Genomic DNA, 19,423 nt, shown 5'->3' on the forward strand with positions numbered 1-19,423 from the left:
CTGACTCCTGATTTATAGAGGAAAAGCGCTGAAAAATGACGTTTTATATAATGCATAATGTTTGCAGTTAAAAACCAGTAACATTATTAAAACTATCATTGAATTTTTCTTGATGGGCATGTTCATTAATGCGTGCACCATATCTACATGTGCATAATACTCCATTTATAAATTAGTATATATCCAACTATAAACCAAGATCAACATTTTATTTACTTTGAGCAGCGTAATCATTAGTGCGTATAATAGCCAAAACACAATTAGTAACCATGAGTAGTCAGTTTGGATGTTCTCAGAGGATAACCGAACGTTTGGAATAATTTACTTGGTTGCAGAAAAAGTCTGAAAATCCATTAAAATATTTTCACATCCTTTAGGAAAATGAGAAATGCTTATTGTGGGGTTTCAAGAAGCTAATTACCGACGATGTAGAAAATCATATTTTAACACTTTCTCCGAGATGTAATAAAAATCCGTTCCGATTTCACGGAATGGAATAGCTCTTTCAAACATTTTCTAAAAGACGAGACTCGGAAAAAGTTGAAATTGCGTCGAAAGAAAGCCGAAGAACTAGTTTGTCCTAACAGATAAATGATAATTTCCCCTCCTGAGGAACTGAACATTTGTATTTATAGGTCTTATCGTGGCAAAGGCTCCTATTTTAATAAATTTATTACCAAACGAGGCCAAATATGTCCATGCCTATAGCATATTTGTTAGGCTTCAGCGATATATTATTTACTTTAAAAACTTTAAAGATGCCTAGTTAATATCTTATTAGCGCATTAAAATGTATCATCATTTTAATTTCCATGAAATATTCTCAAAATATTTGGGATATTTACCTCATTCATGTTTTTAAACGGATTCAAAAATACCGTAATTTAAGTTTCCTCGCAATGCCAGAGTTATTTTGGAAAAACCCTTCATTTTTCAGTTTTTTCAATAAATGTTTTGGTTGAAGTGTGGATATAATATGACTATCATACTAATGGGAGAACTAAAGGAAAAGAAGTGAAATAAACTCTGCTTGGAAGTCGAAGGAGTTTGTAATAGTGTAAAATAAGGTTCTACATGTATCCCTACACTTTCCCTTTAGTGACACACACGCACGCACATCAAATTCCAACCTCAGTCGTTTTACAATATAACATCGCAGTTTACTTTTCTCAAACTTCATTATTTTACCTCCGTTTTCATGGATATACTACTTGTAGTATACATCCCATTCCATATATCCAATTATAAGGTATACTCAATGGACTCTTCGTTTTCCTATAATATTACTCCTAAATCCTTAATATACAGTTGTCTCTCACGTGAATTACGCGAAAGCAGTTTGTTTTAACAAAATAGCTGCCTCTGTTAGATTTGCCGTCTGATTATGTGACATCTCCCCATTTAGTGCCCACCGATTTAATCCTAGATTTTCTCACTTTCTAGGTAATTGGAGAAAAGCGATCGTACTCATTTCTTCCCCTTTTTGATGAAAGAAGACACTTTACTTTTCCGCATAAAAATTCTCTACATTTTATGTGGAAAAGCAACGTGGCTTCTTTCAACATGAAGCATGTCCATCAAGTCACACTACTCATAGAAACTGCTTTTTTTCCCATTCGCATTTCGGCTTCAATTTTTTTAATATTAGGAATTTCGTTTTCATCTCGATTATTTTCGTGCCATGTATGTATCAATAATAGCTGTTAGTGATTGCCTAACGGCAATTCTGATTCTTCCCATATGGATATCGCAGTATGGTGTATTCAAAACGTCATAAATCTCACTTGGACTTTCGTCGAAAAGTGCCTTTCTGATGTATCACTACCTCTCGGAATCAAGGAAGCTTCTAAAGACTCACCTCGATACTGCAAGATTATCACTATGGCATCCAGGAAAAATGTGGAGCGTCGGATGTTTGAGAATTGCGATAGATAGTGTTATGGAGACGAGTCGAGTTTCGTTATTGCGATACGAACCGAGTCCGCAGAAACAGGCCGGAGGAATTTTTCGGTTCGTAGCGATATAAGCAGTGTCGCCGGCGAAATGGAGCATGTTTACTCGCGCCCCATTCGATTTAATTCCTCCGCTTCTCATTTCTCTTGCATCTCTCGACTTAGCGACGTCGTTCGAAGATGGTCAAGGCTCTGCGGTGCTTCGTTTGAGGACTGACCGTTCCTCGGAGGGAAGCTGGAGAAAAAAATGAAGCGCGCAAGGTCATCCATTCTTGACTGATTGCAGTCGCTTGGGCCCTCGGTAAAAAAGAAATGATAGCCTGGGTGTCTCGGTGGACCTTAGGGGGAGGGGGTGGTTGCTTGGTGGTGGGAAAGGTAGAGGGAAAAGAAAGTGGGGAGAAAGAGGGCGGGGGAGGATGGGGGGGTGAACTAGTGGGAAAGGTGAGGTGCGGAAGTGGAGGAGGGCTGGGGGGGAGGGAAATTGAAGAGGGGAAAGGAGATGGAAGAGGCATGGAACGACAAATTGGATGGTTGGAGAACTTGGCTGGAAAATTTATCAGAGTGGAACTCGGGGAGGAAAAAAAATCAGCCTCCCCCCTCTGGCTCCTCCCCTCCTACCGTAGTTGCGTGGGACGGGAGTGGGGAGTCGAGCGACGGGGAGGGGGAGTGCGGAAGATTTGAGGGAAAGGTTCTCCGCGTCCGCCCGCGGTCGCCGTCGTCGCCGCCCCAATGGACGGAATGTGGGACGGAGATGAACGGGTGGAGATGCCCCCACTCCGTTTCCCCGCTCGGGAAAGGCCGGGGGAAGGAGTGATGCGTGCCGAATGGACCCCTGAAGGGTAGAATGGGGGTACACGAGATGAAGATAGAACGGCGAGATGGACATTACGGTCTGAAAAACAACTGAAGGAGTCGGAGGTATAGGAAGACAGATATGAGAGATGAAAATTGCGTCTCGATGAGAGTCATTGCTGGCAATCCGGAAATGTGAGGAAGTGATTGTCTAACAGCACCCACCGCTGAGAATACGATACTTTCCGTATGCTTAGGCCTTTTTGTTAGACTCTTTTAAAGTGAGGCGTCCAAGAGAGTGTCCTGCGATGTTCCATCCTGTTGGGAAAGATGGGTTGGGGTGGTGATGTCCCCAAACGAAAATTATGTGTAAGCGTTGTTAACCGAAACAGTAAGCTAGGATACCTTAAAGGTCAACCTCGGTTAGAGTGGAATGCATGCACCCATTTTTCACAGATAACTTGGTTGCATTTCTGGAATAATAAAAGCACTACGAATAGTAATTTTATATAATTAGGAATCCCCTTTTGTGGTAGCATTGTATCTGTAACTTTGAAAATGGATGCTATGCACATTGCTGAACTTGTGGACTCATTTCATTATTGGTCTATTGTGGTAATAGGAATTAATTTTTTTAGTGGACATATTCAAATGAAAAGGTTAAAGAGCTGTTATTATTGAAACGCAATAGAAACTGTGTATCGTGAGCCAGGTTGCAATTCCGATTTTTTCCGCGTAAATAAATGAAATCGCCTCTCTTCTGATGATTAATTTTTAAGAATATCTCATGCTGATGGGTCAGAATTCATTATTTGCGTCGTCCATCCGTGGAATTGCCCTTCTTGGAGAAATAAATGCAGAGGAAAATCCGTGCGTGAAAGTGGGAAACGGACGAAAGAAGCGTTCCTTCCAAGAGTTGAAATTGTCCCCCGAGGCGAAGGTATCTTCGCGATAACCTCCTCTAATGACAGGAGCGCTTCCGCCCTCAAAGTAGCAGTGGAGGAATGAGGAGGGCTTGGGGGAGAAGGGGAGCAATCACCGGTGTCATTTGCGCTGCGTCTGATTCAATAGCGTAAAATCTTTGGAGAAAGGATCGGTGATCTTTTCTCGGGAGTGTTATTTTCAAAAATATGGGTGAAAAGGGGTTTTCAAACATTTTTTTACACTCACTCCTCCCTTAAACATATAATTACGCTGCATGCATTCTGAGGAAGAGAGTGACAAACTACATTACATAAGGAACAGCGAACATCGCTCATTCATTATTCGCCACTTCTGCGGCATGCAGCACCCGGTAAGGGATGCTAACAAGAAATAAACTGTAACTGTCAATGATTTTCGTGAAAATAAATCGGCAATATCTACGGTGTGAGGTTAAATTCAGAAACAAAAAGGAATGTGAAATGGCATTTAAAGAAGTAGATCAAGAGTGATAAGTAAGGCCGTCTTTTTTACGCAGTAACCGTATAGTGTGAATAATTGCACCTTTTAACAAAATTGCGAATCTCTTCTTTGCCATAATGATATCAGAACCTTACAGCTTAGATAAAGACAACTCCAATAGCCGTAAAAATTTAAACATGGCTATTGCTGCTATCGAAGCTTCATTTATCCTAATTACCTTTTTGATTCCATTCGAAGACTTTTTCTATTTTGCACTTTTATTGAATATCTTGCACTCCCATAAAGGCGCTGTTATTTACGATTGAATTTTCGTAGACTGCACCCTGCTGCTCAGGAATTCAAGCGGAATTCTTTGAAGCGCCCCATCATTTAAAGTGGTTTTTGACACAAAGGATGTGTATTCGGGAGAGAAAGGGAATCCTCGGAAGATTTTCTTTGCGGTTTAGGTAAAACACTCCCAGTTTCGGCTGCCTTCTTAATGCCTGAGACTAGTATCGCCGGGTCGAGTGCGTCGACTTTCCACAGCACCGGAAAAAGTCTCGCGGGATAGAGGGCACTTTGTATTTCAAGGCCGCGATACATGTGTGACCTACATAAAAAGAAATTTTTTTTCCATTCGATTCTTCCTTTTTGCACATTTCGGTTTCGTGCGGTTTTTTTCCTACGGAACAGAAGTATTTAAATCATCTCCTCATTTTTCTTAATCCGTTCACACGTACGGATGAGGTTTGAGGTTTGTTGAGGTTTTAATTTTGTGGTGATATGACATGAATGACTTCAGGATTCATCGAGTTGAGAACGGAAAATATGTGGTGTGACAGTATCATTAACGGCAAAGAAAATTTCCCTAAGAATTTCCACCTCCACAACCGTTCATTCAAAAATCTACAAATCAGTTTAATGAGTTTTTAGGCTTATTAGGTTTTCGTTGGATCAAATAAATATGCTACATGCTACCAAATACGTGGAGGATTTTTCCATGGCAAAATATAACCTTTTTATGTGGTAATTAGCGGCTTAGTCATGCTTCACGTCTCAAGAAAAAAATTTCGCGAATATTGGTACGCTAGCTATCCTCAACATGTCAATGATGTTCTTTGGTTGTAAGCCAGGTTAGAAAGTGTCACCACCCAATTACGTACTTAATTACATGAGTAGAATCCTTGAAAGTCTTTTGTGAAACCATTGCAAACCCATTATCAGATACCCATGACTGTTCGTCTGTAGCATTGGTGCCCAATCTGTGCGTTTGGCGAGAAATTACGTCATGGGAGGCTTAAAAGTTTTCAATCATGTAAATTATAGTGTTCAATGAATAAAATTCAATCCATACAACACTTTTCAGGTAGGTCCCGAGCACTCTTGAAATTATTGTGTTCATACAAATTCATTTATTTCCCAAAATAGTTACTTGTGGACGAATGCGTTTTTGTTTAATGAATGAGAAATATAATTATAATTTCAGGAAATCTTACTTTTATGTACATCTTATATTCATTTTTTCTACTTGTACTCTGTTGCGAGTTATCTATAATGCTTTCAGGGATTGAACGTGTATTAAAAACGTTTCAATTTTAAAATATATCTTTTTTATAAATTATTGTTTAAATTTTATACTATTTTTAACCTGATAATTTTCTTTCATTTTAGTCGATTGTAGAATTTTAATTTCTCAAATATTACACTTTGTCTTGAAAATTAAAAAAATAAAGAATAGACAATATTTTCCCTTTCTCAAAACCAGCAGAATTGTTTTATGATTTACTGTTGATGATACCTATTGAATCTTCTGCGAAGGCAGTATCAACTCGGGCTACCCATTCTCGCCAATGAGTTAAGACCACGCCATTTATTTAGCTATTATTTAAAGACAATTACTTATATATAGGACTGTCATATTTCTCTTAATAAAATATCTACGTGAACGTGATAATCTATGAGCTGTGTTGTGCTAGCGATAAATCTATTTAATAATGTAGCTTAATTTTTCTAGAATACCTATTATATTTTTATCTGAAGGAATATGAAAATATAATTTCACATTCTTTTTAAAGCTGTTTCTGAATCAAATACCACCAACGAGTAAGCCGAACTTACTTCTTCTTACAACCTTACTACTTTTGTGATCATACGCTCAAACTGTCGCCAATTACAGGTTTGGCGGAAGCGTTGAGCCACACCTGTAGGTGGAGACTCAACGCTTCCGCCAAATTATGCCTAACAGAGCATAAATGTGTTCCAGATTGCTTCCCCATTGATCACGACTCCTTTTTCACTGCTCTCAATTCACTCTGTAGGGCGGCGCGGGACGGGATCCTGGACATATTGAAGGAGGCAACGCGGCGGGACGCGAACTCCAAAGACGAGGATGGCATGACCCCGACGCTGTGGGCGGCCTTCGAAGGGAATCTGGATGCTCTCAGGCTACTAGTCGGCAGAGGGTAGGTACCACGTCGGCACCGTTCCCACGTGTGTCGCCAACCACCTCCTTTGTTACAGGTTCCGCACCAAAACCTCCCCTAGTTTTCCCTCTCTAGCTCTCACCGCATGCAAAACAGGAATAAAAAAGCCTCTTACCTTATTCGAACTTGCTCGATTCCCTAACCGTAACCGGTTCAGTGACTTTATCTACCTAGCGTGCCTGTTTGGTGCGTGGAATTGTGCTCTTCATCACCCTCCTAGGCTTAAATTTACTTTGAATTACTAACGACGAGAATGATCTATTCGAAGACTTCCCTCCGCTAAATGCACGAGAAGTATTTCTGGTTTTCCATTAAGTTCCAATTTATTAAATACCTATTATACCTTTCTTAAGAGACTTGTGACAAACCTCGCTGCGATGTCAATCGAAGGGCAGCGTCGCTCTTATCGAAATCATCTGACCTCTACAGGCCTGCCTTTAGTGTAGCATAGAAAGAGGACCACAGAATTTGCGTTATTGTCTCTATGAACGGGAATTTTCGTGTTAATAATTGATTATCGTACGGTCGTGCACAGCATAATGCCTCATGTGGAAGGACCTTAAAGACTGCCGTGCTCAACTCTGAAAAAAACTCCGCGAGCAACCATCCATGAAGGTATTTTTATTTTGCCACCTGTAGCACGCTCTCCCTCTCTCTCTTTCCATGCCTTGTTTATCCATTCGTGAAACATTGCTTTCAGACTCGGCTATTTGTTTGGCGCATTGTTTCATCGACTTTTTAAATGAATGCCTCTGTAATAATTGCTACGTTTCTATCATTTCCCATTACTGGAAACAATGTGTTTGTTGAAATAGAGAGAGCATTGAATCAATTAGTTGACTATTCATCGTGAACGAATTTTCATGTTATTATCTTGCGTTTATCGTCATATTTCGCCCTCATCCTTTCATTTTCTCGAAGCTTTTGGTCATTGTTTTGATTGGTATGTTACCTTGATGCAGAAACCTTTGCCTGAAGTCCGTGAAAGGTTTTGCCTTAGGACAGATTATTTTTTACGCACGTAATTGATGGTCGGCACCCGGGCGCATACCGAGGAGTCTCCGTGCATTTCCCGCAGGCTACCGACACGAATTGCGTGCCTTCCTTAACTTGTTGGAGACACCGGAATGGGAATGCTTGCAGGAAGCGACTGATTTGCACGATCCGGCTACTACAACAATAATTCGCAACCACAAAAATAAAATGACTAGAGCGTTAGAGCTGCCTTTGACGATGAAATCACTCTTCATCCGTGTGCCACGCTGGTAACGATATCTGAAGTTTACTAGAAAGAGCATGATCACGTATCTCGGTGATTTTTGTTTGGAATTGAATTCACCTGGATGCAGAAAATAAATGAGAGATGAGAGAACACATCTCATTAAAACAAGTATGGTGTAGAATCATTGCGAGGTGACGATTTTACTTGAAACTTTCTAATTATGTTTTCACTATCTATTATTATTATTATTATTATTATTATTATTCTAGATAATCTACTGGTTAAGTTAGGTTTTGGATGGACACAACTACGAAATAAATATCTTGTCTCTCTTAACGAAACACAACCCAACAAGCCCCTCTCCATCTCCGTATACTTCCTTCCTTCATTCCGTCCAACACACCTATACTATTCCTGCTCTTTCCTTGTTTGCCTAACATTCTCCCCTCTATCTCCACAGTCTTGAACATCCCACTGCCGATCAATACGCTTTTCATCCATTTTTCATGTCTCCGTATGATTTCTCCCGACAATCCCCTCTCCTAACCCACCATCCCCAGTACTTCCTCGTTTGTTTTCCTTCCTGTCCATTTCATCTTCTCGATCCTTCTTCACACCCACATTTCAAAAGCCTCCAATCTCCGCCTATCCTCCTGCTTCAGTTACAATGTTTCCACGCTGTGCAACACTTCGCTCCATATCAACGTTTTTAGGAGCCATTTCTTAACATCCTTACTCAACGTCCCTGTCATCAACTCCCTCCTCCTTGTGAAAGACACTTTGCCTAAGCAATTCTGCCCCTTATATCCTTACTACTTAGACCATTTTGGCCCAGAAAACTGCCCTCCTATTTTAATGTTAAACTTACTCTTTATCTCTCTGGAAAATCGTTTAACATTTGTTTGTCTGATACCAAATCTATCGCACTGAATTTCCAATTCTTTTAGTAATTCGTGAAACCCCTTGGCTGACTGACAAACCAAGGCTCGGTCATCAGCAAACCCAACTGATTTAATGAATTCCCTGCCGACTTTCATTCCTCTCTCCACTTCTTCTCATGCCTCTTTAATCATTTCCTCCACATATATATTGAACAGCTCCAGTGATAATGGACAACCTTACCTTACTCCTCTTCCTAAGTAAGGCAGGGTTGTCCGTTATCACCTGTGTCCATCATTGTGTCCATTATCGCCTGTATACGTGTGTGAAGAATACTATCACTTTCTATATACGTAACTATATCCGCTGCTTAATTGATCTAAAGAGATGAGAAACTGTGTCAGCCATATTTATCTAAGACTTGATAGATGAAACTTCAGTCCTCAATCGGATGGCCGGTTTGATCGGCGATGGTGGATATCGCCTGGCACGAGCGAGAAATTGACATACTATTCTGAAGGCGGAATGGCAGATTGCTTTCCGTGCTCTACCTTTGGTTTCCCATAAAGCTCTGGTGTTCCAAAAGTTCACACAGCCAGGTTTTAACTGGGAGAATTTGGAAAAAATAAACTTGGGGCTCTGCGGAAGTGGTTGAATGATCTACTTAATACCAAACCCACTATTTTTATAAAGAGTGCGTTTTTGGATTCTTTACTTGAAATTGCTATGATTATATAATATTATACTTTCTCTCGTGGCAGTCATCGCAGTTGTATTGTATTTACATCCTTCTTCTCTATGAATGATAACGTGCGAGTAGAATGCCTCTCTGTAAAAAGTTGCAAACATAAATACCTCTCGTACTGATTTAGGTGCTAAACGGTTCGGTTGTTAGTGAGAATAGCGTTCACCCTTCCTACATCTGTTGATTTAACGCACCACTGCGCTTGCACAATTCAAGAAAATTCATGGCGGCAGAAAACAGCATTCATTCGCTGATGAGGTTTGGTACAGTGAACTTCGGGTTAGCTGATGATTGCGCTACTCACGGGAAAAACGGTTTTTTTCGTATCCAATCCTGTTTCATGAAGCTTACGTGATAAAAATTACTACTGCGTATTTACTTTTAGTTTCAATGAAAAAAACTAATTCACTCGATCGCATTAAGAGTTCAAGAAAGATGACTCAAAGGATAAAAGTGAATAGTTATGGTATGATCGAGAAAACTGGTGTATTGATTGGCACCTACGTCGTCTGGCTTGCGTGTCTACGTACAAATAATTGGAACTTACCCATCTATTGAGTAACGGCTATACGGCGCACGAGTAAGAGCATAATCCCCCGCTGTTCTCCTAACTCCCTTGTAGGCAACATGCTTGTGGTGTTTCAATAATTGTTTAGTAATTATAATTAAACTCATCGTTAAAGCTCTATCCTTAGAGTAGAAAATTATGTTCATTGTTTATCTTTTGTGTTTTTTGCATTATCTATTTTTCCTCGCAGGGTAGTCGCATCATTACTGGATCGTGAATTACCTTGAGTTTTCATTTCCCTTTCAATCTCTCTCTCAATTAGCCATTCTAAGAAAATCACTTTATTGTAAATGTTTATTCTGGGATTAATTTTCCTGATATTTTTTTGTAACATATATTCTACAGTGATTATCTTCTATACTTCATCCTCGACAAAAAAATATGCATATTGATGATATTCCATTTCTCAACCTGGAATCGTGGGGAGTCCACTCCAGCTAATAATAGTACAATATTATTGTATTCAATTTTGTGCTTAGGGCGTCACTTTTAATGGTGTACTTTCGATAACAATATCGAAATATAACGACTTCGATACCCGAGCTTGAATATTTTCTCATGTGATCATTCGATAAAGAGCTCATTGGAGTGGATATTTAATTTGTAAATCTCCCTGTAAATTGATAATGTAATATGCTTTTAATTCATAACTCACTGCCAATGAGCTCACGCAATTTGGATGTTTATTTATTTTAATATGGGATCAATTACTACATGGAAACCACGCTGGTGTGTCGCATGGTGTAACATAAACCCTGAATTTTCTGGAATACGTGACCAATATATGTGGAGTCATGTGTCTGGGTATAGGGTCGACACCCTTAGCGGTGGTGGGTTTTTTCATCGCTGACTGACGAAATCTTGGGTCGGGAAAACACGTAAGGTGTGAAGGAGGAGTAAGTCGGGAGAGTGAGTCACGGTCCAACAGTTTCCTATCACTTCCGAAAGAAAGTGGCAAGAAATCGAAGGGCAGTACGTGGGAAACTTTGGAGTAAGTTATTTTTTTCTTCTCGTTTTCTATTTCCTCCATGCTGTGCCTTTGTGACGGGTCTTTGGCGTCGAGCACCACGAAGAAGAGATAGTTTCTATATTCGGAGGAAGGCAGCCAAGTACAGAAAAACGTGTGAATGAATATCAGTGCCGTTGTGTTCGGGAAAGCCCTTTTATGTTGACGGACCGAAGAGCTTTAAGAAATCTTATTTCCTGATCTTTGTTTCGTCACAGCGTTTAATATCGGGAGTTAATTCTTCACATTTCTATTAAAGAATTAAAATTATGAAATAACGAAAATATTCTCGTTCAATCAATAAATATACTAGTACATGTCCCTTGTTCCGGATCATCTCTGCGTTGAAATGTCTATGGTACTAAAAAAAACAGTGCCGGAGTCGCCCGTTGAATGTCGCTGGGAGAAGTAGTTACCAAAGAGTGACACTTTTTGTCTGAATAACTTCTGTGGTACGATCCCAAGGAATGGCAGAAGTACGTGTATGGTATTAATCGAGCAGTTGATACCAAAAACTGTATCGTAATGCCACTGTCTAAAATTGTATACAAAATAAGGACTTCCAAACGACTTGTTTATTGCTATGGCGTGCATTTGATGGGCGAATTTTTTTAGCGTTTTCCTCAAGATAATTCCCGGAAAGTTATTATTTGATCATGATAAAGATTTGGAAGGGGGAGGAGACTTGTTTCATTTTTTTTATCCACTCATGAATATTTAACATCACCAAAAACCATCCAAGACAACGAAATCCGTCTGAAAAGCGTATGTTAATAATTTCCATTAAATCATTTTGCATCGAAAATTCGGAGGTAATATTATTCCTTGCACGTTTCAGCCGCTTAAACAAAGGGATTGAAGTTTTCTGCACTATTATTCATTAATGAGAGGACTATGGTGACGAAGTGAGAGTCCGAGAACTTCTGTTAGGAAAAGAGGAAGGGACGTGTGACGCCCGAAACTTCAGGTTTCACGGTAGGGACGGTGATTTCAGATTAACCTCATTCGAGAAATTATCCATGCAGAATAAATTGCGCAACGGGAGAAAATTTTCATTTCCGTTTTTCCTCGGTTCATATTCTGGTGCTTAAGCTCTAACAATAGTAAGAAAATGCATGGATATAAAATGGCTACACGCTAAGTGAAAGGCAATACAAATTGTCTCCTATTATCCGAAACAAAATTCATTCTGTGGTGACTGCACAGAAATAATCCCGCTGCCATTACGGAGGACATAAATAACAGTCCTTAAAAAATGGAGGGCTTCTATTCTTCCGAATGGACGCGTGAATTACCAATTCATCTTCCCAAGCGGAAATTACAACATGCTCATCTTTTTGTTTTTACACGCCTTCTTTGATGAATCGAAGCCTTTCCGTTCCGCGGGGATAGATGCCGTTAGGTTTCAACAATGGTCGAAAGTACGTATTATGCTTCCCGTGTTAGCGCAGACATCCGCTCTTATAATTCCTCATCTTCCTTATACAACTGTGGCTCTTCAATTTTCGAGCTTTTTTTCTCATCGCTTGGCATTGGCTCGACTATCTGATTTGGCTCGATAATCTGGACCTTTCTCCGCTCCTCTTCTTCTAAGGTATACCATGTATTTTTGCTTTCATTTTTTTCATCCAAAATAAACTGCGAGTTCTTTTCATGGCATAGTCTTCATTAGTTTTCGACTTTAGGAAAAGGAAATGAATTGCGTTTAGTCAAAACCGAAACCTATTTAGGCAATAAATGGCTCTAATGTTTATTTTATGTCGTTTGCGGAACGTTTCACTTTTTACCGCTGTGCTTTAGGTACATGAACAATCTCTATTTGAATTTTTAGTAATTTCAAGTTTTATAATTTATTGGAAATTTCCATGAAACCCCCTTAATTCGTTGGCATCTGAGATCATTTTACGCCTTACACCATTATAATCACCAAAAGTCATCATTAGTTCTGATTGTATTTGAAAAATAATGCGGTTTAACTTAACAAAGTTATTACAACTGATTGGTGTTTTGGAAATTTTGGTTCTCACTCTTGCAGTTGCTATTTTCCTCCTATGATACTTATTTATGGAATGCAGAACCAATAATTATTATCGCCTGTAGCCTTTTCCGATTAAAATATTCATATTAGCGAAAAATACTTTCAAGCTGTCATTTTGTACTAATTAATATTTCGTGTTATTTCTAAAATTTAAACGACCCCTTAATGAAATATATGATAAATTATCGGCTTTGAATTCCAGTCGTCAACACATAAGTATCTATGAATATAAGCTTCCCTCACAGCAGAAGATATGTACAGGGTCGCACCCAAAAGTGGTAGGACTGATTTTCTCTGGCGCGAACCCAGCGGTGGAGGGGGGTCTGCCTGGCAGGGTAAGGTGAAGGGGGCTCTTAGCAACAGACCGACACCAACCTCAGTCGTCTGCGGGCTGTCGTTGAGTGAGGACACCGTTTTTAGTGAAGCAAGTTTTTTGTCCACGTCGAAAAACAAAATTAATCTGCATTTAGAGCAACTTTATTCCGTGAAGTTTTGTGCGAAACTCGGGAAGACGGCAACTGAGACCCTCGATATGATCAAGTAGGCTTATGGGGACACCGCCTTAAGCCGTTCCACAGTATTTGAGTGGCACAAGTTGTTTAAAGAGGGTAGGGAGCTCGTTGAAGACGACCATCGCTCCGAACGGCCGTCGACGGCAAGAACCGACACGAATGTGGACAGAGTGAGGACACTACTGAACACAGACCGACGCTTAACCAGTAAAGAAATTGCAGACCAGTTGGGTCTGTCTGCATCCAACGTCCAACGCATTATTTCACAGGATTTGGCCATGCGCCAAGATGGTGCCGAAAATTCTGAGTGTCGACCGACAGGCAACGGCCAAATACGGCGTTGCCACGTTGCCGCACCCGCCCTATTCTCCCGATCTGGCACCACCGGACTTCTTCCTCTTCCCCCTGATGAAAAGACAGCTCAAGGGACGACATTTTGACTCGATAAAGGCCGTTCAAAAGGCTTCGACGAGGGTCATCAACGGCATCCCCAAAGAAAATTTCCAGCGGGCGTACGGGGAATGGGAGCAACGTTATACTAAGTGTGTAGCAGCTCAAGGAGCATACTTTGAAGATTATTAAGTCGATGTAAGTAATAAAAGTAATAATGTAAGTAATAAAATTCTTGTAAAAAAATCAGTTCTACCACTTTTGGGTGCGACCCTGTATATACACTTGCGTCAAATGGTTACAAAAAATTAATTTAAACGTACTTGCACACCGAAATTACTGTAAATTTCTGGGTCAGATTTACTGGCACTTTCTCTAAAATTTCGGTCGTAGAAAATTAAAATTGGAATGAGCCAGAATCTACTCAAGGCCCTGGCTCAGAGTAAAGTAGGTTCTGATGAACTCGATAGGTACTAGATTTACTCTTTAGGTATAGAATGTAATATTTTCTCACGAAATGAAATCTAACTCCAGTTAATTATTGCTGTTAGCTGATCTAGAAGTTACTCGCCGACCGGAATTCAATTTGTTTGGCCTATCCAAAAATTTTTATTTGGATGTGCCTTCAAAGTTTTCAAACTATTTACTCTGTGTGAAGTGTATGTTACGCGGAAAAATGTTAAGATATTTGCTCATTCCTTGAAGCTACTACAAACCAATCCTCGATTTGATGTTGAATACCTCATTCAAGGTAAGTATCGTGTGATCGCGGACACCCTACTTACGCTTTTAGTATGTTTTGTACATCAGCATGGCATAAACGTCGCTTTACGATAAGCTGTAGTTTGTAGCTTCATATTTTTTCAGTAAAACTCTCAAAGGAGGTGGTTGAATTCTCTGAATATTCTAAGAGAATTAATGGCGATCACTGCAGTTTCCCATTATTTCGTTAAAGTGCTCATTTATGCGAAAATTATTCTCCCTCTCTAGCTTATAGTTATTTGCATAAAAATTCGAAGAAAACTCAGTAGTATTTTGGCACTCGTGCGTTTGTTGACCATAGTGTCAATCTTGCAGTAGCATAATAAACATAATACTCCTCGATTTCAATCACTTGACGTTTTTAGGAATTTTTATTCGGTCTCTTTCTCATAAGTGAAAGTCGCTTTCATTTTTTTACCAGCATCTACACATCAGGCAATGGAATAAATCCTCACTTATGATTTGATTAACTTTTACATCTCCAATGTCTCTCCTCTCATCCCGTCACACTCTCTTTGCACCCTCTCTCTCTCTCTCTCTCTCTAATATGGCGGTTAAGGTGCCCAAAACGTCATCGAACTTTGATCACCGTTCCGAAACGGAAACAGTTCCAAATCATAGAATAATAGTCTATTTTTCATGTAATCGAATTCACCGAAACGTCGAATCTTTAAAAACGTTGAATCATCGAAATTTTCGTATCATCGGACCATCCGTACAGTTGGAAATCCCATCGAGGTATATCTAGTTAATTGTCATATGTTGAATCGATGATGATGGCATTGGAAATTCGAAAAAACATCGATTATATCTACGAAAGAATCGAGCATTAATAAATTAAGTTGCAAATGTAATAAATAAAACGTAGGTGCACACCCACATGCATTCTTCAAACTCTCAAAATACGGGGTGCACGCTATCCCTACACCGGACGACCATCTCACCGGCACAGCGGCGACCTTTCCTCCTCCCCACTCACTCAACCCCTCCCGCCCCCCCCACATCCCTCCCCGCCATACGCTTCCGCCGTGACCAAAGCGCCAACAGCAGCAGCATACCGCCAAGCTCTCTCGAAATGACCAACCAAGCGAGGCGCGTAAACCAACTGACCCCTCGGTGGGACGAGTTCTGGCAGAAACACCGAAAATCGTTTCCCGCTCTCTCGGCCAGACCCGCACCGGAAGACGTGCCCTCTCGGGACGAGGCTTTTGCAACCACCTGGCCGACACAGACGCCGTTTATCTAAAGCCGTCCAGAAGTTGAGTGCGTCGGCGTTATTTCATTTCCATGTTTCCGTTTGTCTGAAGGGGGTAGGCTTTGCGTGGAGGGCATGGCGAGCTCGTTGCTCTGTCGAGATGTCATGAAAATGCAATTACTAGTGACACTGAGAATGTACGTTTCTTTGACAGATGGGGATAATTTCAAACCAATCGCAAATACTAGATTATTACACAGCTCCTTCTGTATTTTGGCACTGATTGGCGGTGCGAACGCCGAAAATTAGGGATGAAAGTATCTTCATTTATTTTATGAGATGCCATCGCGCTTTCAATATTCTTTCCTCCTAAATATAATACCAAGGTTGTTGGAATCTTAATCTCAACAGGAAACAAGAATAGTTTTTCAAAACAAAAGTTATTCATCAGCAAGTTTGTGTACGAGAGGAACAAACATTTCCTGAAGTGAATGTGGTCGATTATAATCTAACGCTCTTTCGAGGTCACTGCTGCCATTCTTTTTTTTTTAAAAAAAGGCCCCTATTCCCCACGCCCCGCATCCATCCGCTGAATCAGACACTGTGCGTATCGGAGAATAAAATTCGGAAGCAGTGCCGACGTGAACAAAACAATGGTGTTGGATGGTGACCTTGTCTATTCAATTACAGTGACGCAGATTAGAGAGGGAGTGGTTGGTAGAATTTATCTGATTATCCAAAAAATGAGATCGTTTGATTGTGACCACTGTGACGCACACATTGCATAATGGTTATGTTACACCAAGATCAAGCGTCTATTTTATTGAAGAAAATCGAACGTTTTGGGATCGAATTTGTGAAAATCAATGGATACGAATTGCAATGAAAATAGCCATTTTTCTCATAACCATCTTCAGATATTCTCTGTAGCCTTCGAATCTCACAAAATAAATATATATTTTTCAAATTTTGTTTTTGTAGTTTGTATGTCGCAAGAAAAACAAGTAATCATCGCGGAAAAAATCACTTTTTTGCTGTATATTCTTTCAACTTGGAAAAAAACTATTAAATTATTAACATTTAAAGTCTTATTTTTTAAACTGTGCATATTTGAAGTGAGTCATTTTTTTAGCGCTGAATATTTTTTTTCCCGTTTTCCATAATATTTTATGTAAGGAAAAACTTTTTTGAGACAAATATTTGAAGTTACAAGCATCACTTAAATAATATTTAATTCAAATACTTTCGTCAACTCAATGATATTATTGTCTTGCCCTATTCACCATTCATTTTCGCATCTCAACTGTCACTATGTAGACCTTTTCAATTTCAAATCTCTTCGCAAAATACATGTAAGTTTCTTTGACCTCTTAGTCTTTCAAACCAGACTGCCTAGCACCCACCATCCCAGTTCCGTCCGCTACCCTAATTGTCCGCTCTGTGGAACGTGTTCTCCAAATCCACGAGGCAAACAAAAGCATCCTCATTACATTCTGTATTCATTTCAGCTAATGATCTTATTACTGCTATGGCATCAAATACGCTGTGATTTTTCCTAATCTGATGCCAATTCTCTTATGCCCTGATACCTCTTCCTTCTTACACCCCTCATTATGAGGTCTAGGAATTTGTACCTTTGTCTTGCTCGTGGGATTGTCCCTTCTATTATGTTCCGAACAAATGTATCGTGTTTCAATGAGTGCCCAATCCATCTTCTTCTTTTCTGGCATGTTGCCCAATACGACCTTTCTCTTCTCTTCTATTTACTTCCTTGTTTGTTATTTTTTCTGTTTCTATGGTCTTTAGTGTCTGCCTTTAGCTCCAGGTTTGGAAGGCTTACATTCTTTTCTGATCAGCTGATTTGATTTTTTATGGTTGAAAGGGTGTCACACTTCACCATAGTTTCTTCACGTACTGCTTCCATGTTTGTAACCGTATCTCCTTCGAGCATAATAATTGCCTTCTCTTCATAATTATCTCCTTAGTTTGAGGGTACTATTCCGCACTTGATTTCCGTGATGGAATTTCGTCGAAATTCTTCCATCTCATGTTACGTTGCCCCATGATAATTGAACGATTTCACCTGTTTTAGTTTCTCATCACCTAGGGTAATTATGTGTCCCTGTTCGTGGTGTCGTTTGTTTTCGTATTTATTTTGACTTAATGCCCTCGGAGGACTTGATGCATTGAGGTTAAGAAATTGTACTTATTTTCTCGTATCAACTACTCATTTCCCAGATATATCTGCGGTGCCTTCTGCGAAACGGAGTATTCTCCGTTATAAATTAGCGTACATGCTAATTTCTCTTACGTTTACTTTGATCCCTTTAATAACTACTCGTTCTTTATTGCCTCGCTCAAAAGTATCTTTGAAAGTTTTGCTGAGGGGTTGCATCCTCGTCTTATCCATTTTGTATTTACCTTTTTTTTCCCTCCATTTTTCAATTTAGTGGTTGGTGCAGTTGATGGGTTTAACCTTCTGTCAATGGAATCCACTGCATGTCATTCCAGGAATATTGACGTCTTTATCTAGGCCGCCAAAGGTTTTCACTGAGCCCTTAAATCGTTTATGTCTCTTAAATCTAGTCTATCAATATTCTCTAGAACAATGCGGTATTTCTTCTGACTATGAATTTGTTTTCAGATGTCTTCAAATGCTCGTTCCATTATTCATTATTTGGACGCTTATGACAGAAGATAACAACCGATACTCGTTCTCTTCGTTGTGAAAGCAACTACATCCGCCTCAACGTCCTCGGACAATCTTAGATTTTCTTTTATTTTTCGTCTTGTAAGATCATTGAAGAACGTCTTTGTTCGATTTGCGTTATCCTTTGCCATTTGAAAGAGCGAGAAGTTGTTCAATAAAATTATGTGGATACTTAAACCTAGCGTGACCTCGTAAGACCGTAAACCTCATGATCTCAGTATTCTTTGATAAATCTCTGTATTGGACACGGTGTTTCTCGTTTAGATTTTGACTAATATTCAACCTGGGCTACTTCTGACTTCCCGCCCACAAAATGAGTTCCATTTACTCAGTGTCGCTGCGTCGTCGAGTTTAGGAGACATCACGGTGATCAGTCATCGTCCGTGAGGTGATACTAACAAGCGGTCACCGTATCTCACTTGAAATGGAAGAAACGAGGACGCGCTATAGTTCTCGAAACCTTAGTCGCCGTCGTCCATCCCGTGATAACATTAACCACTGAGGATAAAGAAATCTGCTTTCCTCCTGTTTCACCCGATTCAAAGCTGTCCTCCTTATCGGCAGCCGAGCCTTGCTTACACTCTCAACGGAGGGAAGGAAGTCCAACTTCTGGGCGGTACAATCTCCAAGCGTGATAATAGCTTAAGGACATATGCAGAGAAGCGAGGCCACGTATGAAATTTGATGTCATTTTTTTCACGAAAGATAAGGGAAGGGAACAATGTTTTCCGATCGCGGTAAGAATAAAATTATTCGGGTCACAATTAGTCTGGTGTGTATTCATCT

At 39.9% G+C, this 19,423-nt stretch overlaps 1 protein-coding gene across 2 annotated transcripts in view; it reads left to right on the forward strand.

Moving 5' to 3' along the window:
• The window catches only part of Sans (SAM_USH1G_HARP domain-containing protein Sans), a 111,662-nt gene that overhangs the window by 55,679 nt on the left and 36,560 nt on the right, over nt 1-19,423 (forward strand). For both annotated transcript variants that reach the window (XM_071588836.1, XM_071588835.1), the window contains exon 2: nt 6,446-6,589. In XM_071588836.1, coding sequence (XP_071444937.1) covers nt 6,522-6,589 — 68 coding nt within the window. In that variant the 5' untranslated portion in view covers nt 6,446-6,521. The remainder of the gene's footprint in view (nt 1-6,445; nt 6,590-19,423) is intronic.

The sequence above is a fragment of the Hetaerina americana genome, unplaced genomic scaffold (assembly GCF_022747635.1).
Source record: "Hetaerina americana unplaced genomic scaffold, ioHetAmer1.1.p SCAF_3, whole genome shotgun sequence".
In the NCBI taxonomy this organism is placed as follows: domain Eukaryota; kingdom Metazoa; phylum Arthropoda; class Insecta; order Odonata; family Calopterygidae; genus Hetaerina; species Hetaerina americana.